Source organism: Synchiropus splendidus, chromosome 4 (genome assembly GCF_027744825.2).
Source record: "Synchiropus splendidus isolate RoL2022-P1 chromosome 4, RoL_Sspl_1.0, whole genome shotgun sequence".
NCBI lineage: Eukaryota > Metazoa > Chordata > Actinopteri > Syngnathiformes > Callionymidae > Synchiropus > Synchiropus splendidus.
The window spans coordinates 18,223,243-18,249,625 of record NC_071337.1 but is presented as its reverse complement, the minus strand read 5'-3'; the positions used below and the strand labels follow the sequence as shown (position 1 = coordinate 18,249,625).

General features: G+C 44.2%; 2 protein-coding genes across 2 annotated transcripts; one reads left to right on the top strand and one right to left on the bottom strand.

The window, feature by feature from the left end:
- The first annotated feature begins 128 nt into the window (after positions 1–128).
- On the top strand, positions 129–19,979 carry utp20 (UTP20 small subunit processome component). Its single transcript, XM_053862027.1, has 61 exons — positions 129–301; positions 669–749; positions 844–910; positions 1,220–1,352; positions 1,420–1,608; positions 1,672–1,753; positions 1,836–1,973; positions 2,233–2,388; positions 2,467–2,619; positions 2,687–2,821; positions 3,129–3,206; positions 3,534–3,700; positions 3,792–3,944; positions 4,014–4,102; positions 4,304–4,409; positions 4,479–4,629; positions 4,921–4,983; positions 5,054–5,221; positions 5,376–5,452; positions 5,522–5,601; positions 6,157–6,409; positions 6,854–7,039; positions 7,208–7,298; positions 7,607–7,692; positions 8,327–8,452; positions 8,634–8,800; positions 8,961–9,169; positions 9,241–9,384; positions 9,513–9,592; positions 9,675–9,910; positions 9,993–10,137; positions 10,209–10,296; positions 10,437–10,580; positions 10,646–10,699; positions 10,767–10,919; positions 11,115–11,270; positions 11,346–11,486; positions 11,558–11,695; positions 11,766–11,905; positions 11,979–12,061; positions 12,455–12,792; positions 12,883–13,022; positions 13,504–13,660; positions 13,732–13,830; positions 13,900–14,067; positions 14,136–14,302; positions 14,374–14,521; positions 15,501–15,617; positions 15,689–15,859; positions 15,930–16,061; positions 16,208–16,318; positions 16,388–16,537; positions 16,605–16,787; positions 17,419–17,550; positions 17,627–17,759; positions 18,097–18,278; positions 18,347–18,418; positions 18,481–18,852; positions 18,969–19,095; positions 19,174–19,319; positions 19,652–19,979. The coding sequence occupies exons 1-61, from the start codon at positions 251–253 to the stop codon at positions 19,805–19,807; spliced, it is 8,538 nt and encodes a 2,845-aa protein (XP_053718002.1). The 5' UTR covers positions 129–250; the 3' UTR covers positions 19,808–19,979.
- Positions 19,980–21,753: 1,774 nt separating this feature from the next.
- On the bottom strand, positions 21,754–26,210 carry arl1 (ADP-ribosylation factor-like 1). The gene is made up of 6 exons (XM_053861968.1): positions 26,073–26,210; positions 24,616–24,753; positions 24,217–24,298; positions 23,714–23,825; positions 22,683–22,861; positions 21,754–22,612 (listed from the first exon to the last, which is right to left on the bottom strand). Exons 1-6 carry the CDS (start codon positions 26,074–26,076, stop codon positions 22,582–22,584), a joined length of 546 nt encoding a protein of 181 aa, XP_053717943.1. The 5' UTR covers positions 26,077–26,210; the 3' UTR covers positions 21,754–22,581.
- Between the last annotated feature and the right edge of the window lie 173 nt (positions 26,211–26,383).

Here is a 26,383-nt window from a genome sequence, read left to right as displayed (position 1 = left end):
GACGCTGTCGTCGCAAACGAAACCGGAAGCGAGTTGCTCGACGAAAGCGGAAGTAAAGGCGGTGAATTATCTTGTTGTGTTGATCTCCACGCGGACTTCCCATGATGCCTTTAAACCAGCATGGCCGCGCTCTACTGCCTGCATGTGTCTAAACAGTCTCTTTAACTCTTACATCTAAAAGCCCCATATTGATAATTGATGACAACATCTGTGTAATAGTTCTTATCGTGAACCGTGTCACGGATCAAAGATGAAGATCAAGTCAAAGTCTTCGTATCACAAATCTGAGAACACCTACCGGGTGAGACTCCACAAACACAAGCGTGTTTCAAACAGGGTTTTAAAAATATATTTATATCCTGTATGGCAATGGATGACTTCAGCATTCCTTTCCCTTATTTAAGCTGTGTCATTGAATTGGTAGACTTCCAAAAGTTAACATCTTGAGTTTGAATGAGCAGTCAAATTTTAATGTCATGTTTTTCTTCCTGTAACTTATTCTGATGCTCGTTCGCCAAATTTGTTCTACTATTGTTTTATTCTTTTATTTTGAAGTCATTGCAATGCTTTGCACTTTGTCATATGTATTTTTCACGAACTACTATGTGTGAAATTAAGCACTGTTTTACCTCATAAAATATTGACGTTTCAAATGTTTTTTTTTTCAGTTTCTCACATTTTCTGAACGGCTTTCCAATGTCAACATTGATGTTATCCATCGGATCGACAGAACTGGAGCATACGCAGAGGTAGGAAAATAATCATATATATAATAAAGAGTAATCAGAAAAATAGTAATGAAATACTGTTGTTGTTTTACACAATTGGTATCTTTTTATATAGGAAGTAGAAACATACTTCTCCGAAGGACTGACAAAATGGCGGGACCTCAACTTGACCGAAAACTTCAGTAAGTCTAAGTGTCTTTCAGATGTTTTGTCCTGTCCTTTAAAATCTGTGATTTCAATGAAGATCTTTTATCTGTAGTGGCAACTTCCTTTCTTGGTTTAACATTAGTGTAACATCAAAAATATCAAACTGTATCGACAGTTCTGTCGTTGTGTTGTGTTAGTGCTGTTTCAAGCCTGTATGGGATGGTTGTTGCTGCCATGTTTCCCAAACTGCTGATGTTGAATAATGTGCTTGCCAAGATTTAGTGCAACATTCAAATAATGCTCATTTCTACCTTGTATTTAATTTTTATTTTAATTTTCTCCAGCCGCGTTCCTGAAAAAGGTTTCCAACAAGAGCCAGTCCTTCAACATGCTGGTTTTCCATCAGAAGTTCATCGTGGAGAGTCTGAAGACACATCTGGCGGTCAAGAGCAGCCTGGCCTACGAGCCGCTACTCGAGTAAATCCATCAGAACCATATGAATGTGTGTAGATCAGGACCAAAACTGACTGCTGTGTTTCCACAGCCTGGTGGTGCAGCTGGCCAGAGACCTGCAGACGGACTTCTACCCGCACTTCCCCGACTTTTTCCAGCTGATCACCTCGCTGCTGGACACAGCCGACACCGACGTTCTGGAGTGGGCCTTCACCTGCCTGTCTTATCTATACAAGTACTTGTGGAGGTTGATGGTGAAAGACATGAAAAACATCTACAGGTAACAGTCCAACACTGCAGGAGGTAAAGAGGGAAATGTGAGATTCCAACTGCTGCTCTCCAGCCTGTACAGCACCCTGCTGGCCCACAAGAAGGAGCACATCCGCAACTTTGCTGCAGAGAGTTTCTCCTTCCTCATGAGGAAGGTGAGGGCCTCTTTTCAACCTCAAGTCTTCTTGACTTGCGTGTTCGACTGTCTGGTGAAGTCCACTCTTTGTGTCCGGCCAGGTTCCAGATCTGGATGCCCTGCTGACCCATGTCTTCTCAGACCTTGAGCAGAACCCGGACAAGGCGGAGGGAACTGGGCAGCTTCTGTTTGAGATGTGTAAAGGAGTCCAATGCATGTTCCACTCCTGTGCCGCCACTGTGAGTTGGTTCTGTCAGGAGCAAGTTTTCTGTGTGTTTGTGTATGTTTCTTACTAATCTGGGTTTATGCTTTTATTGGGCTCCAAAGTGTGTTCCTTACTTAGTCATATTTTTGTAGTGTGTAACTTTAATTATATCATTTTTTTGTTTGCTTTTGTTTGGGATTTTTTTCATCCACTTTTGTGGATTTGTCATGCATGTGTCTGCACCTATGTGCACCAGGATTGTTGACAAGTAAAGATCTTTCTGCTCTCCTCAGGCACTCCCAAAATTTTTGCGGATGCTTGGACCTACAAACGCTCCAGGACTGAGTCTGCCGTGGGACACGGTCAGAGACGCCCTCGATCAGACTGCTCAGGCTGCTGCTGACCATGTGGACAAAGAGCACTTCCTAGTTTTGTGGGATTCTCTTCTGGTCAGAATTTGAATGTTTTCTTTCAAAGCGAATTTGTTTATTATGTGTGAGGGTCATTATTTTTGTTTCTGTCTCCAGGCGTGTGTGTCTGAGGTCCTTGCTGTGGTGAACAGTCATGGAGATGAGTCCCAGGTAGCCGCGCAGCAGCTGGAGAGACTACTTTTCATCCTGCACACGCTGGTGTCCCACAGAGACGGAGCGAAGATCTCAAAGCCAGAACTGGTCCAGCAGGTCTGATATGGACTTTCAGATAGACTCCAAAAGTTTTCATCATCTAACCTTCATATTTGCTCACCAGTCGCTCCTGCAGCTGATCCAGAGCACACAACTTCCCCCTTCCTGCTGCCGGCTCGTGCTTCAGATCAGCTCCTCACTGCTGCTCGGAGAGAATGTCTCTCTGCCAAAAACTCAGATTCAGGACATGATCCAGAAGGTGAGCCGACGTTGGATCTGAAGTCTCATGGCATAGTACCATGTAGACATGTTAGGAAAGTGTGCTGTATGTTTATACTTGGGTAGTTCATTTCAGTTCAGTGATATTTGTTTCCTGTATGTCTTTGTGTAATGAGAGAGCTCTTTATAGTGTTTGTTTCGTGTGTCTCATTTGTTTGTGTCTGTATAGCTGCGCTGTGTGTGTTTATGTTGTGTTTGTCAGATTGTCTTATGTAAATACACAAGATGTTTCCATTTTAGGTTGATGGGGAAAATATTAGCTATTGTACTTGGTGTGTGTCCCTCAGGTCTTCAGCAGCAAGATGGATGAAGATCTGGTGCTGGAGTTCACCAAAGAAATGTTCACCATGAAGGACTTTGAGCAGGTGAGGTGACAAAACTTTCAAGTCGATTTTTGAATGTGTTTGTATATGTGCCCAAGGGTATGTTTTTTTTGTGTTGAATTAATAAAAAAACCAACTAGGTGGACCCAACACATCTAATTGTGTACTAAATGTACATCTAAACGTTGTGCTGTCATTTATCGCCCCAATAGTGTGTTGCAAACAAAAATATATAAATATATAAATAAAATCCCACAATATCGTGAAAACATTTTGACATCATTTTGCCTGTACTTGCGAGAAAAGTCTTCCATGCCCACAAAAGTCTCCCCTTTTTCAAACTAATCTGTGGCTCCTCTTCCTCCTCAGCTCTTCCTCCCTTCGCTCCTGCGCTTTGTCACTGGTTTGTTTGCACGGGACGACCTTGCATCACGTAACTGCAGCCTGGAGGTTCTGGTCCAGCTGATCCTGAACAAAGCGCCGCCCCCTTCTGACGGCTCCATGGCGTTTGAGACGTATCCGCTTCTCTTCACAGGGTGAGCTTCCCAACCTCAATGCAACATCACTTTTTTTATATATAGAAAAACGAATTTCCAAGCAACAACCTCACCTTTCCTGTCTCTCCAGACTGTCCACTATTAAGCAGGCAGGTCCGCAGAATAACGGGTGTCCCGAACACTCGGTACCAGATCAGGTCATGTCATTTATTCAAGCCCAGGAAGAGTCGATCACTGACCTGTCGCTACCCTGGAGTGCTCTGGTGTTGCTGCCCCATCTCAGGTGCTTAAACACTCGCAGTAAATAGTTATATGTGTTTAGACTATAAACTCAGGTTGTGTGCTCTTTTAGGCCTCTTGCTGCTGCCAGCTCAGTTCCTGCTGTCACTGGATTCCTGAATCGCCTCCTTGAGGAGATAGAAACAAAGAAAATGCAAAAAGGTATATAATTGCTTTTTCTTGTGCCTTGTCTGGTTCTACTCCAGGTTTCTTCCTCTTAAAACAAAATTTATCTTGGGCTTTATCTACTATTCTAAGTTCTACCTGCTTGCGTAGCTGGACACACTGGCTCCTGTACAGCCACAGGTTGTTGTGATCTGTTGACTGTATGTTTTTTTTCACAACTCACTGTTGCCTCTCCAGCTGGGTTGTTCGTGGCCACACAGGCTCTCAGCTGCCTCCTGACCCTTGACCCCTCCACCCAACTCCTCCCCCTGGTCCCTGTGGAGAAGGTCATGTCCATCCTGAGGTACGTGTGTGAATGGGTTTTTATCTGAGGTGAGACGAGCACATTTGTAACTCTGCTGTTGTTGTACAGAAATTTCCCCTCTGACGTATCAGTGCTGCTGTTCGCTGACCTCTACTACACTCGCCTGGCACTCAGTGGTGCCTCGGAGCATCTTTCCCACAATGCACTGCTGGACATCCACCAAATACTATACAGCAACCTGTCATCCAACATATCTAAGGTGCCTGCACTGAACTTTATCCTGAACTTACAAGTCATTTTCACTCTGTTATTGTGACTCTGTGCTTAAAATTTGATCCGTTGTCTTTCAAGAATGCCTATTGTGTTTTTAATATTTTAGACTCATTTTATACCTCTGTCTTAAAAGTTTATATCAGGTTAGTTGACATGAAAATAATGACTGGTTGCTATTTTTATTTTATTCACATACACTAAATATACAAAAACCTGCTTAAATTTGATTATTTTTCTAATATTTAAATTAAAATGCGCTTTTTTTTCTTTTCTTCAGATCCGTCTTCTGACTTTGAGGATCCTCTCTCATTTTAAGCCAGAACTTTCAACTCAGACTGAGGTTATTTTCATTATCCACAGCTATTTCTATTAATGCTCCAGTCAAAGCACCTCATCTTGTTTCTGTCCAGTCTGAAGAGAACGTGGAGGTCCAGTCGGTGTTCACCGTGTGTCTTCAGGCCGAGCTGGTGCCGGCTTCAGTCCAAGACTACAGAGAGAAGCTACTTCACCTGAGGAAGCTCCGGTTTGATCTGGTTCAGAGAAACCTGCCTCAGGCTCCCCACGGATTCTTCCAGCAGGTGACACATGGTTCTGACAGAGAGATGCTTGTTTATACTCAAAATTGCAACTTAAAACGCAAACTTTTAAATCTTTCAGTCTTCATTTTCAGTCAGTGCTCTGTTCTCGCTCACGCCTTATTTACCATGGATCTACCATCTATTCTGCTCTCAGGTTCCCCTGCGATATCTGATTTCGATGTTGTACATCAACTTCCGGCCGCTGTGGGATCCAGTCATCGACATTCTGGGGTGAGTTTTACCTCCTGTTGTGGTGAATATTCACGGGAAGTTAATGAATGATGATGGCTCTGTTTTCAGGAGCCATGCCAGAGGGATGGAGAGCCGAGACTTCTGGGCGGTTTATTATGAAAACCTGGACATGGTGGCGAACGTCATTGGTGAGAACGCTCAGTCAGAGTCAGGGATGACTTCCTGTCAAATGAAAGGACATCACTGCAACATATAAAGATAAATTGTTGAAAATAAGTGAACTATTTCTGTAGCTATTTATTCTGACATTTTTCTTGTCCTTTAATATTTATAATTTCATCTTAGATTCTAGATTTTCTCTCATTCTATATATATATATATTTTTAAATGAGGTCAAAAACCGAATTTTGTATCTATCTGTGTAGTAATTACAGAAAAAAAGGAAATTTTTGAAATTGAAATGAGATTTTATGCTTCATCTTACTAAAATATAGAGGCTACCGTTTTCAACGTCAGCGTTCTTTTTAAACATTGTTTGTTTTAGCTTTTTTAGTCTTAAACATTTTTTGAATATTTAATGTTGGGGATTCTATGAAAGAAATGGACCTCCCCGCATAAGATGTTTAGATCAACCTTGGTGTGTGACGACACGAAGAAGAGAGGTGTAACTAGGGAGGATGATCTAACTGCAGGAAACCCTGATGGGAAGCGAGGAGAAGACTAAACTCTCGTGTGTTTGTCAGAGAGCGAGCAGAGCAAAGACGAAGACAAGGAGGTAGAAGGAACCAGGCCTCAAAAAGAGCCTGGCTGTGATGTCATCACCAGTGGAGATGTTGGAGTCCTCTTCTTGGAGCAGAAGAACCTGACCTCTGACCCCGAGCACAGGACGGACTTTCCCAACTTCCGCAGCCTGTTATGGCAGGCCATGGTCCAGTTTCCCGACCGAGTGGAACCTCGTAGTCGAGAGCTGACTCCTCTGCTGCTGCGCTTCGTCAAGTCAGTGAGACTGTTTTTATTTATATTTAAAAGTTGTGTTGTTCCTCATGATTTTTCAATGACATATACTTTATGATTACACTTTAATTACCTCTTCTTTCCTTATTTTATCACAATTATTATTATATTCCCCATTTACCTGAACGTGTGTGTGTGTGTGTGTGTGTGTGTGTGTTATTTTTTTCATTTTGCCTTTGTGTCAGAATTTTTTCCCCGTCTTCAAAAATCTCCCAAACATTGAACTTTAAAATCATGTTTGTGGACATCTTTTTTTGAAAATATAATAATATTGAATTCATTCATTATTTGTGAATATTAAAAAATAAAAGTTTATCGCTTAATTTAGCTTCAGTAGATCTTACCTTTGTGTTATGGATAAAAACATTTTTATGGCTTGCTTTTAATTCTCTCTTTAATTTGCTTGCTAATTTTCCATCCTATCAGAAATGAGTATTTCAATGCCGACCTGCTGGTGGCGCCGACGCAGGACCTTAGGAATCAAAGCGGCCCAGTACCCGAGGACGCAGTCATGAATGTTGATGAAGAGGAGGGGAATGAGGAGGAAGAGCAGGAGACAGAGGAGGCCAGGGGCCCGCAGAAGAAGACGCAGGGAAGAGGAGGCGCTGCCAAGTATGGACAAATACAATCTGTGTTGTCTTGACAGCAACTGCTCATATATTCTTCTTATTCTTGTCTGCAGTTTGTTGTTTTGATAACATTCTGGTTCAAAATGCAGTCCTGAAAATACACGTCAGTTAACTGTAAATTTTCCTGCGCTTGCTTCTCCCTCCTCCACAGACAGTTGATTGCACATCTCAAAGTTTTTGCCAAATTCTCAAATCCACGTTCTGTGTACCTGGAGGGCCAACTCCACCATCTCTACGACCAGGTAACCTGAGAGCAACAATATTCTGACTTAGTTTTAACATTTCTTATTGTAATAAAGGTCGCAACCTCAGTTCTGTCAGAGCAGGCGTCGCATTTTAGGGATATGGTGAACGGGTGAATACAGTGTATAGAAGCTGCCAATATTATCCTAACTTAGTCAAATTCAGCTTCCTTATCCTTTCAGCATAATTTAAGACAGTTTACTGAGGTTTCACCTCCACAAGCCTTTTTTGCTTTAGCTGTTAGCTCTTTAAGTTCAACCACGAATTAGTAAGCAGAAGTTTCACACATCCAATACTCCGTTTTCAGCTGCTGTGCCACCAGGACCCACAGATCCAGCGAGCCGCACTCGAGTGCCTCCTCACCTACAAAGACCCCAACATCACTCCTTACAAGTATGGCTGCTGCTTCTCTTCTTCGTTCTCTACTATTAGCCTTATTAAACTATCCTGTTGCTCCAAAACACTCTCTACTGACAGACAAATATTTGGGGAGTTTCATGTTACAGATGGATTAGTACGAGTCTTTGTTCAACTGTGCAGGATGTTGGAGCGCACCTGACAGACGAACGCAGAATATCTTGACTGTCTGTGACTTTGCTTTTGTAACTCAAAAAAGAGGGGGAATGTTTTGCCTTAAGTCGCGTATGAACAAAGAGGGCCTTATGAGTTGGGCTGCAACCTGTAGTCGACTGTAACTGACTAGTGGCAGATGGGCTCATTTGTTGACTAATGTCCTAAATTTGAGGGAAAAACTTGTGATAGAAATGTCTTCCATAGATGAGGTGACTAAAAGGAAAGGAAACGAAGGACTGATCTGCTGCTGCCATGATTTATTATGTAACTCAAATGTTTTCACCAACTGCCTCACTGGAATGTAGACTTTGCTTTTGAGGCAGTTTCAACTACAACTACAACAACAAATGGCACTTCATCTAAAAATAAATGACACAAAAAAAGACATGATATTCGTTAGTTAGTATTGCATAAATACCTAATGAGACAAGTCCTTCCATCTTTGTGTCTTCAGGGAGAATCTTGAACGTCTTTTAGACGATAAAACCATCAAAGAAGAAATTGTCCATTTCAACATTTCTGAGGAAACCGGAGTCGTGGACGCGTCACACCGAGCCAGCCTCATCCCGCTGCTCATGAGGTATGAATGTGGATGTCATTTCAGTGGAGGAGGCTTTATCTGCCTCTTTTTTTTCTCAACAAATTTGCGACGCAATAATTTACGTGTCGATTTCCTGAAGCTTTGAACACATTATGGCCACATATTTATGTGTGACCCAGAAAGCCAACCATACAAATAGATTTTTAATTTTTCCCTTCAGGATTCTCTTCGGCCGCCTGCGCTCCAAAGGCGGCAGCAAGTTCCAGGGCAAGTCTAGCGCCACCCCTCGCACCTCCATCATCCTGCGCTTCCTGGCGGGCTGCCAATCGGAGGAGCTGGGAATGTTCATCGACCTCCTGCTGGAGCCGGTCAGCCACCATGGCCAAGGTTTGACCCACTAGCATCCCATTGCATGAACTCAGCACAGCTGGTAGTGAAGACCGTGTCCATCCCTGAATATACAGACCAAACTGAACACAGAATATAGAAGCATAAGTCTGTTTATCATAGACTCACACACTCTTTACACTTGAATCCGTCCCTCCAGGTTCCTGTCTGGCTGCCGTCCAGAGAGCCCTCCAGGAGACTCAGCTGGACTCGGTTCTGCCACTTGGCCGCCAACACAGCCTGCTTAACATCATCGACGTGGTCCTCCACAAGATGGGTCACCTGATCCAGATCTACCTGCCAAAGGTTTTGCAGATCCTGTTGTGTGTAACTGCCTCAGTGTCCTCCATCCTGGACCGACGAGACCAGGTGACATAAGAATCCGAAGGGTTTCAAGGGGTGTTGAACTTCGCTGTTTAAAACATGTGCTTTGTCTGTAGGTACGTGGCTGGTGCATCAATCCCCTGAAAAATTTAAGACGACTGGGCATCCTCCGGATCCTGGACTTCTTCGACAACTTTGACACCTACAGCTACAGCCCAGATGAACTGGACGCTGTGTTCCATGCTGCAGTCTGGCCTCAGGTTTGTGCTTTTCAGAATTTTGCTCTGATGGATGGGAAGAGGAGGAAATGCTTCTGGTGCATTCTGTTTGTGATGACATGCGTTTAAGTTTAGAAGTGTATTGAGGAACTGTTGTCCATAACACCCAGGTTTGCCGCCTCCCCACTGAGAGCCCCTACTCTCCCACCCCTCTGCTCAGGCTGATCCACAACTGGGCCAAGAACAACAGGTCCGGTTCATTTTCCATTCTCAGCGTTTTCACTTCTATCAAGACCTTAGTGTTTGATTTCGTGGTCCCTCGTGTGCCCCAGGTTCTTCCCCCTGTTAGCCAAACAGAAGCCAGAACACCCAGAGTGCGACGTCCTCCTCAACACCTTCGCTCTGCTCTCCGCCAAGAACACGTCCATCAGCACTGTCGCCATGGTGATGGACATCATCGAGTCGCTAGCATCGTCTGCAGACTTTGTCCCATCAGACACTGAGGTGGAGCTGGCACCCAACGACTGCCTGTTTCCTCAGCCAGCAGAGGGAACTCTGGTCCTAGCAGGTCAGTATGAGAGTTTCTCTTGTTTACACTCATAGTGCAGCTGGACCGCTTGTACTGTCAGCTGATGCTTTTGCTCCCCCAGGCCCAATGACCCGAGGCTCGTTGCTCTTGCTGCCTCACATCTCCACGCTGCTCCGCTACTTCAGCGGCATTGTGCAATACACCGACCGACTCAAGAAGAAGAAGTTCAGAGATCAGGTGTCCAAAGAGCTCAACATCCTCTCCAAGTGAGTCCACTCTCTCACCTCTATCCATGGCATCGATCATATCTCTTACTGAATACCCGTACCTGTTGCAGGGTCAGCCGGTTTGTGAGTGATAACAGGGAGAGTTTGGTTCTGATCCGACTTCTGCTGCCGCATCTGCTGAAAGGAAAAAATGCTGAGGTGAGTTTTCCCTCGGAGATTAGACTGCTGTTTGTCGCGTTCATCTTTTCAGTGACGTCCAAAATGGACGGATGTGTGTGGTGGCTGCAACATTAAGTGAATAAGAAAGGCCTCAGTTGACTTTCTGGTTTTGATTCCAGGAGACAGAAATTGACATCCTGGCCACGGTTCAGAACCTGCTGCGCCAGTGCGAGCAGCCGTCAGCCTGCCTGCGGACGCTGAGCAGACTCTTCTCCATCATTCACAACAAACTTCCTCGCCAGGCTCTGACCAACGTCTTCCAGGTAAGTGGCACTGAAGCCAATGCTGTCGTGGTATGTTGGTCCCTCTAACTGACTGTCGACCACAGACGCTGTCGGACCTGGATCCTTCTCTGGACCACATCACTGAAGTGGCTACAAAGGTGCAACCTCAAACACACTTCACGTTGTTGACTGAGTGAGAGTTCTTAAATTTCTCTCTGTCTTCAGCTCAACGCTTTTGACGCTCGCCACCTGGACGAGATCCACTTCGATGTTCGTCTGGTCGCTTTCCAAGAGGCTGCCAAGAGAGTGAAGGAGATGAAGGCTCTGGACCTGGACTTCATCTTCACCCTCTTGCACAACTGCTTCCACACCTACGAGGTTGTTTCACAAAATAATTTCCTTCAGTATAGATATCGATATATATGTGCATGTCTGTTAAACTTATGAACTTTATAATACTATTATTTTCTGTCAGTTTCAATTTTTCTTTATTTTTAATGGATGCTCTTTGTCCCTTCTTTCTTGTTAGACAGTTTTTTAGCATAACAAAATGAACCTGTTCCTTTGTTGCAGATTGGTGACATGTCTCTGGCAGACAACGCCACCTTGTGTGTGTCAGCTGTCATCACCAAAGTGGCTGAGGTCCCAGCTGGGCAGCAGTTCTACAAGGAGGTGATCCAGAACACCATCCTTAATGCTGTGCACAAAGGTCTACGCAGCAAGACGGACGTAAGTTACTCACTTTAGTTCAGAACAATGACGAGGTCTTCACCGGAGGTGTGTGTCCCTCTTCTTCTGCTCCAGACTGTCCAGAACGAGTACACCAGCGTCCTGGCCTGTCTGGTGAAGACCTTCCCCGACAAGAAGGACTTCCGGGATCTCGTTCAACTCACCAACTACACCGACCTGGAGTCGGACTTCTTTGAGCACATGAAGCACATCCAGGTCAGAAGCAGGTTCCCTGCTCCATGACATGAAGTCGGTAGTTCACTGACCCTCCAAAACATTCTCTCCAGATCCACCGTCGTGGTCGTGCTCTGAGGAGACTGGCCAAGCAGCTGACAGAGGGAACCGTGGTGATGTCCCCTTGTTCTCTTCAGAATTACATCATGCCATACGCGCTGACTGCACTGATGGACGAGAAGATGTTGAAGGTGCCAACCAGTTCACATTAATGCGTTGCGATGTTGAGCTCTGACCATTTCTTTTCTTCCCCTCCTCCAGCATGAGAACGTAATTTCAGCTTCAGTAGAGGTGGTGGGCGCCGTGTGTCGTAGACTGAACTGGTCCAAGTACCTGTTCTACCTCAAACACTTCATCCACGTCCTGCAGACCTCACAGGTGGAGCAGAAGCTGGCCGTCAGGTGAGACTTCAGATAAAAAATACCTCACAACCACTGCAACCTGTGCCGGACTCTCATGTGTTCTGGTCCCCAGTTTGTTGGTGACCGTTCTGGACGCCTTCCACTTTGACCTCCAGACACTCACCAAAGAGATGGAGGAGGCCGAGGCCAGAGTGGGTGAGTCCTGGTCCTCCGTCTGCTCTCACCAGCAGCAACTTTGGTTTTGCTTTTGCCTTTCAGTAAATTTGGGAGTCGTGGTAGCTAAATGTGTCTTATTCATAATTGGATTTTGATCTTTTTTTGTCTTTATTTTTAAGGATTATTTTAAAGTTCTACACCTTATGTATTCATGATGGTCAATTTTTGATCCTACAAATATTTTTTTATTACAATTTAGAGTTGTAGGACTCATGTTGTTTCGTTTCCAGAGATGACTTTTGTTTTTTCGAGGTTAGTTTAATAGTATTCATTGATTATCCGTATTTTAGGTTCTTTTTTTTTTTTTTTTCTCTTTTTAAATGTCTGCTATTTTGTGTATTCGCTTTTGTAAAATAGCTTTTCTTTGCTCAGCTGCTGCCGTTACCATGGAGGTTGAGGAAGAGGGAGAGGAAAATTTGGATGAAGATAATGATAATAATAATGATGATGATGATGATGATGATGAAGAAGAAGAACCCATGGAAACGGATGCCGGTGCTGTTAAAGCTGGTTCAGATGTCACTGTGAAGAAAACAAAGGTTGAGAGAGAAGCAGCGACACCTTCAGTCAAGACGTCGGCCACTCCCAAAGTCAGTGTGTCCAGCGGGCTTCCGCAGACAAAAGAGCAGTTAGAGTCGCTCATTGGCGCCATCAACACCACGGTGAACGGCAGCGTGTTACCTCGATTGCAGAAGTGTCTCACTGCGAAGGTAATCCAGAGCTGTAGCCACATGAATGTTTGACTCGTAAACACCATGTTCATCTGTGTAACTGTTGACACTGAGCAAAAACCTATTTAGGTTCAGCGAGACGAGGAGCACAAGACAGTGAAGTCGAAGGCTGTCAAGGATGATGAGGTGGTCAGGATTCCCATCGCCTTCGCCATGGTCAAACTGATGCAGACGCTCCCTCCAAACATCATGGAAGCCAACCTGCCAGGGTGAGCACGCACCATCTGTTCATAGCTGTCTGTCTTGACTGCCTCATAAAATCATAAAATTGAGTTGTATGGCTATCACTTTTATCTTTACATTAAAAAATACAAAAATAGCAATACTTACTCTCAATCATATTTTATTTACATTTTGGTCTTAAATAGTTCCACAATTGATTGATATTTGTTTCCTACCATTATGCATTGGTGTTTGAAATATTTTTGTCTTTTTTGATTTATTAATGATCAATACGTCTTTCTTCTTCTTTTTGGAAAAATGTTTATTAATGTAAAGCTTTTAAATGACTGTTTACGCCCACGGAAATTTATAGTATCCTTCCTTTTTTGTTTCCTATTTCCAATTAATGTTTTATATTTATGTATTTTGAAGACTTTTAAAGATTTTGTGCCCATTGTCGTTGCTACCTTTTTGATTTGTCTTGATCAATTGGCTGTTTTTCTTGCCATATTTTGGTTTCCTCCCCAGAATTCTGATCAAGGTGTGTGTGCTGCTGAGGAATCGTTTCCAGGAGATCCGTGATGTTGCTCGCGGGACCCTGGTGAAGATCATGGAGACTCTGGGCTGCAGGTTTCTTCACTACCTGCTCAAAGAGATGCAGAGTGTTCTGGTTAAAGGCTACCAGGTGAAGCAAGACCACCAGCACAGGTCTGTCCCGCGAGTTCTCCGGGACTGATGATGCTCTGTCTTCTCCAGGTCCACGTGCTGACCTTCACAGTCTACCAGCTCATCTCAGTGCTCAGTCCCACCCTGAAAAGTGGCGATTTGGACCCGTGCATGAACATACTCATAGACGTAAGAGCTCCTCATGGTTCCTCTGCTGACTGACTTCTTATACGATGATTTGGGCTGGTTCTGGGTCAGATCTTCAACAACGAACTGTTTGGTGCCGTGGCGGAGGAGAAGGAGGTGAAAGGGATCATGTCCAAGGTGATGGAGGCACGACACAGCAAGAGCATGGACTCGTACGAGCTGTTGGCCCAGTTCTGCAGCAGGGAGTCCATCACCAAACTCATCCTGCCCCTGAAGGAGGTGAGCGTTGCTGGCGCTGCTCACCGGCTCTGTGACATCATTGTGATAGCTGAATGTTGTGCGTTCAGATCCTGGAGACCTCGTCCAGCCTCAAAGTCTGCACCCGAGTGGGAGCCGTGCTGCGGCGCCTGATCCTGGGTCTCCTCATCAACCCTGGCCTCAGTTCTCAGGACATTCTGCTGCTGAGTCACGGACTCGTCAGTGAGAGCCTCCCACTGCTGACCAAGAAAGAGCAGTACGCACGCACGCACACACTTGCATTAACACACTGCATTGTGCTGCCTCTTAAATAATACGTGATTTTAGGGACAAGTCCAAAGCGCAGCTCCCTCCAGACCCACGTCTGCCTCCTCCCAGCTGCCTGCTCCTGCCACCTACGCCCACTAGAGGGGGCAAGAAAGCTCTGGTCAGCAGCCGGACCAACATGCACATCCTGGTAGACGCAGGGCTGAAGGTCAGTTCTCATCTCAACACTGCCAAGGACTCTGTGCTGTCTATGTAGTCACCATGACAACCAAGTGCTGTTGTCTCTTTTTCGTCTCCAAAAAAACTTTTTTTTTCTTATTATTATTTTAGATATTTGGAATTTTAAAATCCACATTTTTTGCCAGTTACAAACAAGTTCAGAATAATAAATTAAAATGTCTTTTTCATAATCACAAGCATTACAGTTATTTATTTTAGATTTCCTTCTTATTAATTTCAGTATTTTTATTGTGTCAATTTGTGTTGGATTTCGAATTTTTGATGAGGTGGAGGTATTGTACTGTTTTTTCATTACAATTACTATTATTGCATTTTAAATTCTATTTTCATTTTTTGTAATATATTTCATTGATGTTGCCTTGTTCATTTAAAAACATGCAATAATATTTTTTTTTTTAAATAAAATTATTTCTATTGTCAACTGCTAAATTTAGAGTAGATCAAATACTTGTATGTAACTAGATAACCATGGTAATATAAGAAAGCAAATTTTATTGTTATTAACCCATTTCGGTCATACTTTGAATAAATGAATGTTTATTTCAATCTTCACTAATACATTGTAATGAAGTTTGGCAGTTGTATGACCATTAAATAACATTGCTACATTACTGTTGTGTACATAGTTCAGTGAATATTTCTTTCGATACATTTCACAGAGATTGAGACGGAGCAGAGTAAAGAACAGTTCCTACAGTTTTTGCCCCTGATTCCCACTTTCTCTATTTTTCCCAACAGTGGTTTTGTGTAACTTTTCTATGCTTGTGTCGCTGTGATGTCTTATATATTATACAGATATATTTGTATTTCAAGCATTATGCATTTAAATTTAGTTGAAAATCTGCTAAGGTTTTGGTCCTGTTTTCCAAATGTTCTGATTGGTGATCTATTCACAAAGACATGCTCAAGTTGAGTTTGGTGCTCACAACTGTGGTTTGTGTCGCCAGCTGCTTCACTTCAGTCTGAAAAAAGCCAAAGTGACATCATCGGAACCATCAGCCCTGCAGATGCTGGATCCATTCGTGCTGCTGCTGCTGGACTGTCTGGACTCCATGCACGTCAAGGTTCGGGTTCACCAACACTTGTATCTCAGAACCAGAATCTAAAGTGAGTCTCATTCATCCCCGCGTGTCAGGTGATCACCGAGGCTCTGGTGGCCTTCACCTGGCTGCTCAAGTTCCCTCTGCCTGCTGTGGAGCAGAACGCTGCAAAGCTGACCGGCCAGCTCTTTGTCCTGCTCAAGGACTACTCGAAAGCCGGGGCGGCCCGAGGGGAGAACTATCAGCTGGTCCAGAACTGCTTCAAGGTCTCCACGCAACCCGACTTCCTTCAGGTTTTGAACCAAGGGTTTGAGTTACTGACTTCCCTTTGTACAGGCGATCACCATTTTAGTGGGCAGCATCAAGAGCAACAAGATTTCAGAGAAGCAGCTGCAAGTCCTGCTGGGATATGCTGAGGAGGACATCTACGACCAGTCCAGGCAGGCCACCGCCTTTGGCCTCCTCAAGGTAGCCACGCGACAGTCTCACAAACTTTGACTCAAAACTGTTGACCCTACTGGACTTGAGTATTTGTTCGAATGTCTTCAGTCAGTGATGACCAACCTTGAATGTCAAGTTAAAGACAGGATTCTTCTTGCTCCTCTGCACCTCAGGCCATTCTGTCCAGGAAACTCATCGTTCCTGAAATGGAGGAGCTGATGAAGAAAGTGGCCAAACTTTCGGTCAATGGCAGCAACTCCATGATCCGAGTCCACTGCAGACAGGTTTGCATTGGCGACAACCCTGTGTCTACCCGATGACAAGCAGCTCAACAGGAAGTGTGTGTTTTCCAGATCTACCTCAAGTATCTGCTGGACTACCCGCTGGGCAAGAAGCTGCGACACCACCTGGACTTCATCTTGGCTCAACTCACGTACGAGCACGACACGGGCCGGGAGTCTGCACTGGAGATGTTAGCGTTCATCTTCCAGACCTTTCCTCCGGTGAGTTCCTCCGGACTGCAGCGTCAACAGCAACGTCACATGACCTCGGGTTGTGTCCTCGCTCCAGAACCTGCTGCTGCGCCACAGCGGACTCTTCTTCGCACCACTGGCTCTGACTGTGGTCAACGACGACTCGGCGCGCTGCAAGAAAATGGCTGCCCTGGCCATAAAAACGCTGCTGACAAAGATGGACGCCAACCACCTGAACACCCTGTACGGCCTCGTCCACACCTGGATCAACGCTGAGAAGGTGAGGAGTCAGATGCTTTCACTGCTCAGGTGCTCATTTTGTTTCTGTTCCTGATTTAGACTCTAGAGTTTCCTTGTCATCACTACATTATAGTTACATCATTTGAGATCCAATATAGTAGTTTTGTTGACTTTGCATCACACCATTCAAACTTCTTTTGTCTAATAATTTTAACTTGTGGTTTTTGCATGTAATCTTTCGATTAAGTCAATAATCTGGACATCATACTTCACTATTTTGACTTTTTAATCTATTTAAAATCTATTTGCTAAATGCTGTTAGTTCACACTTTGGATCTTAAGATCTTAACTTCTGTTATTTTTCTCAGTTTTTACTGATAATTTAAATTTAATCTGACATTAAAACATTAAAACCATCATTTATATTTGAGGACTGGATTTTTTTCATACATTCATTTCAAATATGCATCATTTTAGTCTCACGATTAACTTGTTATACTGGTCTAATTCGCGTTTTCATGCTTCAATGGGATCATTTTACCTCACTCCTTCCACTTCACCGAATCTCATGGTCAGCGATAATTCAACAGCACTTCTTTTGGTGCTGGACTTTTCCCACCGATATCATTTCCTCTGCTTCATCACGGTTCCTGTTCTGCAACCTCACCCAGGCGACCCTGCGGCGTCTGGGCGCGCAGGTGTGCGGCCTGTTTGTGGAGGTGGAGGGAGAGAAGTTCTCCAGCCGCCTGGATGAGCTGCTGCCTCTGGTGGAGAAGCAGATCCACCCCGACAACTACCGGGAGGTGAGAGCCGGCCTTTGATCACAAGCTTGTGTAGCAAGGGCTCACTTCCCGTGTGACCACTCTCTCGCTCTCTCAGATGTGGGAGGAGGAGGACGAGCGTGGGGCTGACCGCCTGCTGTTCAGCCTCCTCACGCTGCTCACCAAACTTTGTCAGCACTGCCAACTCCTGGAGATGGAGAAGCCACGAGAGACGCTCGCAAACATCTGGGGTAACACACACACACTCTCCACACGCTTCTGTTACATGACGCTTGATACTCAACACAGCAAACACACATTAGCACTTGTGCAAGCTAACACAATCAGAGAAACTTGACTTGAATCTGTGGACCGACAAAAAGACACACCACCACAGAAGCGCACACACGGAAGCTAAACAGCCAGCAAAAATAACAAATACATTCTGTCTGAAATAAACAATGGAAACACTCAGCGGCACTGAATAAGCATAGTCTGAGTAGACATGCAGACTCATCAACACAGGTGTATTAAGTACAATAACTGTAGTATTAGCTCACCCAGACTCACACGTTCATGTGTCTGCAGGTCACGTGGAGTCTCACCTTCGCTACCCTCACTGTTGGGTCTGGCTAACGGCCTCCCAGCTGTTCGGGCAGATGTTTGCTTCCCACAAAGCTGAGGACTTGGTCTCGGCCTGGCGAGGACCCAGCGCCACTTCCGGGCTGCCGGTGGCTACTACATTCCTGTGCGAGCGACTGGACCAGAAGGTCACTGACCCACCTGTGAAGGTCATGTCGTGGATGCCGCGCCTCCTCTAATGTTTTCTGTCCTGCAGATGAGAGAGTGCTCCATGTCCTTCTATCACCAGCTCCAGTCCAAGTTCTTGGACACGGCTTCCGGCGAGCAGGTCAGACACCCCCTGGAGGAAAACTCCCCACATAGTTCATCTGACAGTGTTCTGCTCCTCAGGTGGTCAAGAACTTGCTGTTCGTGGGCAAAGTCATCTATCTCATATCCCCCGAATCTGAGGTTACAACCTCAGAGGAGGAGGAGAAAGTCGTGGAGGAAGAGGAGGCAACAGAGGAACAGAGCAAAGAGAAGCAGGACGTAGTGGAGGAAGATGAGGAGATGGAGGAGCAGAGCAAAGAGAAGGAGGACATAGTGGAGGACGAGGAGGAAACGGAGGCGCAGAGCAAAGAGGAGGAGGAGAAGCAGGACAAGGAGGAGGAGGAGGAGGAAGCTGACGGAGACGACAGGCCGCCATCTCTGCTGCGGCTCATGAAGAAGTTGTCTCTCCTGGCCAAACGAGAGGCGGCCAACTCTCCCAAAGTCCCGCTGAAGGTCAGGAGCACACCAGCACCACCGTAGTGCCGTCACTGCTCTGGTGGTGGCCAGGTGAAAGTTCATTATCAGAGACGGCGCCACTCAGACGTCACCTCCTCTCCTGCTTTCCACAGAGAACTTGTGTGTTCAAGTTCCTGGGCGCGATGGCTGTAGACCTGGGGGGCGAGCGGCTCAGACCATACCTGACCACCATCATCACGCCGCTCTACAGAGAACTGGACAGCACCTACGCAGACCAGGGTGAGAGGCCAGCGTCCATGCTGCTGCCTGGACTGGACTGTGGGGGAGGAGGTGGCTAACGTGTGCGTGTGTCCTCAGATCCCACCCTGAAGAACCTGGCCCAGGAGCTGATTGAGCTCCTGAAGAAACACGTGGGTCTGCAGAAGTTCTCGCTTGCCTTCTCTGCTGTCCAGAAGGAGTTTGCTCTCCGACGAGCGGCCAGGAAGAGGCAGCGAGCCATGCAGGTACGACAACTTGCTCTTTTTGTTTTGCTATTTTTGTGAGGACCTCTCATTGCATAATGCTTTCCCCAGCCTCTCACCCTTCACTTAACCATCTGAAACAAATGGCTCGCCTTAACCAGGACTCTCAACCAAAGTCAAACCTAACTATTGTGACCCAGTTTGACATTCTCACCCTCAAAACTCACACAAAGCAAATTGTCCTCGTAAGATCAGACTTGTCAAAGATTGGTCCCAAGAATATGAATACACACACACACACACACACACAAGACATCGCTGCGAACTGTTTGGTTAAAGACAAGTGGCGTCCTCTCTCCCCATCTTTCCCTCAGGCGGTATCGAACCCCGAAATCGCAGCCAAGAAGAAGATGAAGAAGCACCGGAACAAGATCGAGGCAAAGAAGAGGAAGATTGAGTTCCTGCGTCCAGAATACAAGGCCAAGAAGCAGCGCAGTCACGCGCTGAAAGACCTGGCCATGGTCATGTGACCTCCCTCCCCAGGCTCAGTCAAGAATCATGTGACCTTCCAGCTGACCTCGTGTTCTGATCAATTTATGCTGAAATTATTATGGTCTCTTGATCCCAGAACTGTACATTAGCTTTGTAATGAAACGTTTTTACTGACGACTCAATCTGTTATTTATAGTTTGCGATGCGTGTTGCGACCGTTTTCCTTCATTCTCTGTCGACAACACTAGAGGACGCTCTTTCTGAGTGCGCTTAGAAAACGAGGCTACAGGTGAGTGTCTTGTTGTGGCCGCGTTCATTGTGTATGGAGGGACATCTCTGCCATCGAGATATCCCTCCGTACCAGTGCTGCTCTACACCGTGCCAGTCTTCAGCTTGGGAAGCCAGGCGGTCGGTGCAAGGGGCGGAGCTGAGGGTGTAGAGATGAAGGTCGACCCTTGTGCTCCCTCTCTGCCGGACATGTCCAGCTGACGACCTCCTCGCTCCAGGCAGCTTCCTGTTGTTCCACCATCGAGCTTCAAGAACAGCACGAGTCTGAAGCTGAAGATTGTGAAACAGGAATTGAAGAATTAAACTAGTCAAAACAACCTCAGTTAAACCCCTTAAAAATCTACTTTTTCATTTAAGTCTTTGCAGTTTACAATTAAACGTGTACCGGTTAATCAGCAAAAATATGGGGAAAAAAAGCACCTGAGCGAAACCAACGTCTTTTTTTCCTGTACTCCCTGATGGTCTCAAAATACTTCTGTCCTCTGTACTTTAACAGTCAGAGATAAATATACTGAACTCTGAAGATTTTTTGAAATACTAAGTACGTGAAAATTCCGTGAAGGATTAGAGAGAACATTCACACGGGCCTTTCTCCCACTCGAGTAAAAGTACTTTAAGTACAGAAAGTAATCGAGTAAAAAAAGTATTTGAGTAAAAATACTCAAAGTACAGTAAGTAATTGAGTAAAAAGTACTGATGTAAAAATACTCAAAGTACAGAAAGTAATCGAGTAAAAAAGTACCTGATTAAAAAAAAGTAGTCAAGTGTAGTTTAATCAAGTAAACTACAGCTAAGTGAAGTGTGCCTTCACCCTCGAGTCTCGTCACCCAGCTACCGCACTCAGTGTGGAAGTCGAATGGAGGGTGAGGCATTATTATGCCACCCCCTTTGTAGGGGATTATTGTCTGCCCCCATTGGGTGGCGGGTTCATGGTTTTTTTCTTCAGTGCCTGAACAGGGTTCCAGGAGAATATCCAACAGCGAAGCCTCACTAGAGGGCTCCGCACACGTCGGAGAACAACGGTTACAGTAGGTAACCTACAGTTTTGTTTTGTTTTTTTAATATTTAACTTGTTTGTTTTTTTTTACATTTTGACATTATTATTAGTGTTTTATTTTTTATTAATATATAGTTAAAGTATGTAATTTAGTAATTTATACCTTTACCATTTTTTCAACGAATATATTTTGGGAATTTTTAATAAGGACATTTCTTTTATAAAAAAAAAAATCTTTATAAAATCTGCATCACTATTTTTAAAAATATGTCGGCCAAATATTTTTTTATTGATGTTATTTTTTGAAAGAGCCTTTATTTTGTATACATTATTTTTAAATACTTAAAAACAAATTTATCTTGAGATAAAAAATAAATTAAGTCATGCATGTCACACCCAAAAAAAACAAACTTGTACATGTCATACTTTTTTAATTCCTTCATGTGTATGTATTTTACATATTTTCTTTGTTATTCTTTTTATTAATTACCTTGTGTAGTAAAATACATTTATCATTATTTTTAGGCTTTTTTTATGCAAGCATATTTTTTAGCTTTTTTTTCTTTAAACACCTGTTATGGTAGTTTGTGAAGCCCAACATGCTGACATCTTACGATCTCTTGAATATGAGTGAATATATTGTCATGTTCCATTTCAGTAGAGAGAGGAGAACTTCACAAACAGAAACAGACGGTTACGATCACAGATGGCCTTTATTGGACTGTACACGCTGATATAAATATTCACCAGAACACTTCATGTTGTCTCACCAAAGCAGCTGCACGATAGAAAAATCGTTCAACATCAAAATGATCAGCCGCAACGTAAATCAACACCAGGAAAACTAACGAAGCCGTCGATCCAGCGTCGTAACAACAGTACAAAACTTAGCAGACTGAAGGAAAAAACTCTTTTGCCACACTTGTGATTCACACACCTGTCTGTACAATACGTGATGATGCCAATCCAGATATGCTAACAGAAAACATCGAAATCATTTGTTAAGACGTGTTGAGCCACGACAGATCTCAACACACTTGATTATGTTGGTTGTGTTTCTCATACAAAACATAGATGCTGATTTTTCACGGGATTTGGCATCACCGGTGGGATGACCTGATAAATGCCGTTTTACTGACTTAATTCTTTTTGTAAATGTCCAGTTTCTGGGAGAGAGAATTGTCAGAGTGGTTGGCATCAAAAGTGAGGTGATTCTGTTCTCAAGTGAGGGGTTTACAACTGTAGAGAGGGTATTTTCAAACTGAAGAAAAACAAAATCAGAAATTCAGACTTTTATTCATCTTTTCTCCTGGTTCCATCTTCAACTTCTGGAAAATCTCAAGAGGCACCATATTCCATAGAACAGTCACATGACAAACGCATTGCGGAATCACCCGACTCCAGAGTTTTCCGACAGCTGTCACTGGTCAGTCCTGGCTAGAAGGCAGGCAAGGAGTGCAATCACTGGTCCAGAACATGGCAGGGGCGAGAGGGGGGAGTATGTACAGAAAGAAAGGGGGCTGAGCCTCACTGTCGGCTCTTCAGAGACTCCACCAGCCTGTGGGGACACAAGAAGACCTGTCAGAGAAACGACGACGAGACACGGGGGCAGAATGTCGGGAACATACCACTCCATGGCTTCGTCGAGGCCAGTCCCCTTGGTGGCCGAGGTCTTGAAGATCTGCCATTTACGGTCTTTCAAGGCAGGAAGTCCCAGAGCATTGGCCACCTCTGCGGGAGTCATGGCCAGGTCCATGTCCTGCTTGTTGGCGAAGACCACCAGGATGGCCTTTTTTAGCTCCTCCTCCTGACACACACATCAGGATTTACTGACTCACAAGTTTGATGATACTCTTTACACGAAAAGTAATGGATTCAAATTCAAAACTTTAAGTTAAAACAACACAACACTCACACGACCAAGAATAAGCAGGTGAGCCAACGTAGTCACGAGCAACATAAGCCGACAAAGTCGTAAGACAAACTAGCTACAAAGCAGTAGGAGCATATCCTGTAAAGTAAACAAGCTTTGACACACAATGATAAAACGCACGCTCATTCACAAAGACACACATGCTCGCACGGGCGCACACACGCGCCATGTTTCTTTGCTTTGTGGGGACATTTCACTGACTTTCATCCTTTTCCCCAGCCTCTCACCCTAAACCTACCCATCCAAAACAAATGGCTCACCATTACCAGGACTCAACCAACCCAACCTTAAACCTAATGGCCCAGTTATTTTGAGGTTTTAATTCTCAAATATGAGGTTTAACCTCAAAAGGCAAGTAGGTATGGTTATAAAAGTTCACACACACACCAGAAAACGGTGATATTGAACTGCAGTTTGAGCTCTTCTAAAACAGTAAAGCAAACAAGACTGCAAGTAGACATTAACAAATACACACTAACAAGCATCTCACAATTTACAAGCCCTTCACTTGCGAACAACTCAGCGCAAACACCTGCAAACAACACTTGCACACAGGTTTGTATTGAAATGACAAGATGATTTCAAATTTGGAATCTTGCTTTTCCTGCTGGACAAGAAACATCAGAAAGAGGAATGTGATTTCCATGACAACTGGAGCTTCCAACTCGGGAGCTTCCAACCGAGGCAAACGTTGAATCAAAGCTGCCCATGGAAAACAGTGCTTACCTCCAACATGGCCACGAGCTCCGACTTGGAGATGCCCATCCTGTCGCGGTCGCTGCTGTCCACCACATAGATGACGGCGTCTGTGTTGGAGTAGTAGCATCTCCAGTACGGCCTGGGCGAGCACAGAAATGCACAAGTTTAGGACGAATATCCAGTATACTATCACAAACCACAGACATTTTTAGATGGTTATAGATGGCTAATATGGATCCACGCAGAGTAAAAGATCTGACAACGTTGAGCCCCAGAAGCCAATCAGCGGGCAGGATACAGTCATGTGATGAAACTACCCCTCTGGTACATGGAAGCAGTTTTGGGCTTGGCAAAGAAAAATAAAGATGAAACAATGTCCTCATGAAATAAAAAGAAATTGCCCACCACGAACAGAAAAGAAAGAAATGTGGCGCAGATCCAACACATCAAGCTGAACACCGTACTGTTGTGTGCATTTCCCACCGCATGTCAGACAGATGTAATAATAATAACAGAGCAGCCGGACCCACCTGATGCTGGTCTGACCACCCAGATCCCAGACCTGGAATTTAAGATTTTTGTACGTGACCGTTTCCACATTGAAGCCGATCGCTGTGGAGAAAATACACAATCTTTGTTAGCCAGTTTTCTCTTGGGAGGGTCGCCACACTCCTGTGTCAAATGTTTACGGTCTGGGGAAGGACATGTATTTGCAAAACCTCAAAAGGCAATACTTATCCTTTAATGTCTGGATTTCGCTTTTTATTTCTTGTTTGTCACAAATGCCCTCCTCTACATTACAAGTAAACACTACTACATGTTGCTACTACTACATGTAGTGTGACTCCACATGAAGCCCTGTCAAAGTTCTTCATATTAGCATGTATCGCTGTGACGCAGCAGGATTACAAAGCAAATGGTTAACATACTGGGAATTGTGGTGACGACCTCGCCGACCTGCAACCGATACAAGATGGTTGTTTTTCCTGCGCCGTCAAGACCCAAAATCAGAATCCTCATTTCCCTGGTGCCGAAGAGGCCGGAGAATAGACTGGAAAAGAAACCACCTGGGGAGAAAAACACATTTACACACATGGATTCTTTGCAAGATTCAACTTATGAGGGGATCGTCTTCTAAATGTAACTAATATTTGTCAGTAATAAAGATGACAAAAGTAAAGTTTTTCACCACTTCATGATGGGCATTGATTCAGATTTCAGAAAATGATTCGATTTTCAATAGTGATATTTCAGTCAAGTTTGATTAGATTTTATTAGATGGCCCACACTGGGGAAATTCAACGTGTCTCTGCAGCGAATGACAACAGAAACACTGACACATACCAAAGATATTAAAGATACACACAACAAACATCCAAGACATCCACAAAGCATCAGCATTAGAAAAAAAAGGGAAGTCAAAAGCCACCAAATAACCCAAGTCAATAAACAAATGCGCATTATATATCAACATTTCTATGATGAACTAAAAAAATAAAATATCCATAGAAAATAGATAATACATAGATAATAATAAATTATGTAAATAAATTGTATAAATAGATAATAAACAAACAAATGATTGTCAATTCCACTTGAATATGGAAGGAATGCTGGGAAAGATTGAACATTATAATAAACATTATTCACAATCTTGTTCAAACTACACACAGCAAATAAGACTTGAAGTAATAATAATTGCGTGTCTTATCTATCAATATCGGGCAATGCACAGGAGAAAAATCCAGCACTAATCTCCAACCAAGAAGCTCACATATGATAAAATGAGAGCAGGAAGGTACTCTTGATTCAAACTGTTTTAATGAAATACACGTATTTATTCAAGCCGCAGGTCAATGTGGGGTGTGTCTGCATCACGGTCAGTGTACCATAACCCTGAACATCAATGGACACAACTGTGAAAAGTCATCGAATAACTGAATACGTGTTGTAATACGAATCCACAAAGAGACAGTTGTAACCCGTCTAGCTGAACGTTCATCGGAACTACCCCACAGTGGGAGGAATAAAGGCCATTTACTCCAGTCATATGCGAATACACTGAAAGGATGGCTTCCTTCTTTGCTCTATAGCCCACCAGTTACCTACTGTATAAGTACAGTATCACGTGTAGCATGATACAGTCACCGACAGAGTCAACTGGTTCTGTCCAAAGCGTAGCGAACGCAAGGAAGTGACCACAAGAGAAGCGTCAGCGTGGATATTTAAACACGCCATCGTCTCTGTGGTTCGCTATTCAACACCAGGCGAACGAAAGTGACAATAATTCAAGCAATTCTACAGACGACAACGGGCACAAATACTGAACAATGCCTTATGGTGTATGTTTGGGTCTTAAAATGCGCATTTTCGTGCAAAAACCTACCCATTTTGTGAGAAAGCTGTTATCGCTCAGTGCAAACAGGCAGGGCGACTCTTCCGTGTGGTGACGTGGCGCTGAGTGACGTCACATCCAGGGGACATCTCGCGATAGTTTAGTCCGACCTGGCGATCATAAAAATAACGATGAAATTCTCTTCAATTGCAGGACACAAATCAGTTGCAAATTGAAAATGAAGGAACATTTTTTTAGATAGGGTGATCACTTTCTCCTCATCAATAACTGCGAATCATTAGATTCCGGAAAGTAAAAGATAAGAAACGATAAGATAAGAGAAATTCACTGAACAGTAAATA

Bases quoted from the DNA above. Each gene is read 5' to 3' on its own strand.
- arl1 (XM_053861968.1), bottom strand. The intron at 24,299-24,615 runs GTATGTTAACCA...TTTTCTCCACAG, and splicing joins GGTCGTCACCACAATTCCCA to CGATCGGCTTCAATGTGGAA. The intron at 22,613-22,682 runs GTATGTTCCCGA...GTGTCCCCACAG, and splicing joins CTCGACGAAGCCATGGAGTG to GCTGGTGGAGTCTCTGAAGA.
- utp20 (XM_053862027.1), top strand. From the start codon at position 251: ATGAAGATCAAGTCAAAGTCTTCGTATCACAAATCTGAGAACACCTAC. The intron at 5,222-5,375 runs GTGACACATGGT...TTCTGCTCTCAG, and splicing joins CCCACGGATTCTTCCAGCAG to GTTCCCCTGCGATATCTGAT. The intron at 8,801-8,960 runs GTTTGACCCACT...CCGTCCCTCCAG, and splicing joins GGTCAGCCACCATGGCCAAG to GTTCCTGTCTGGCTGCCGTC.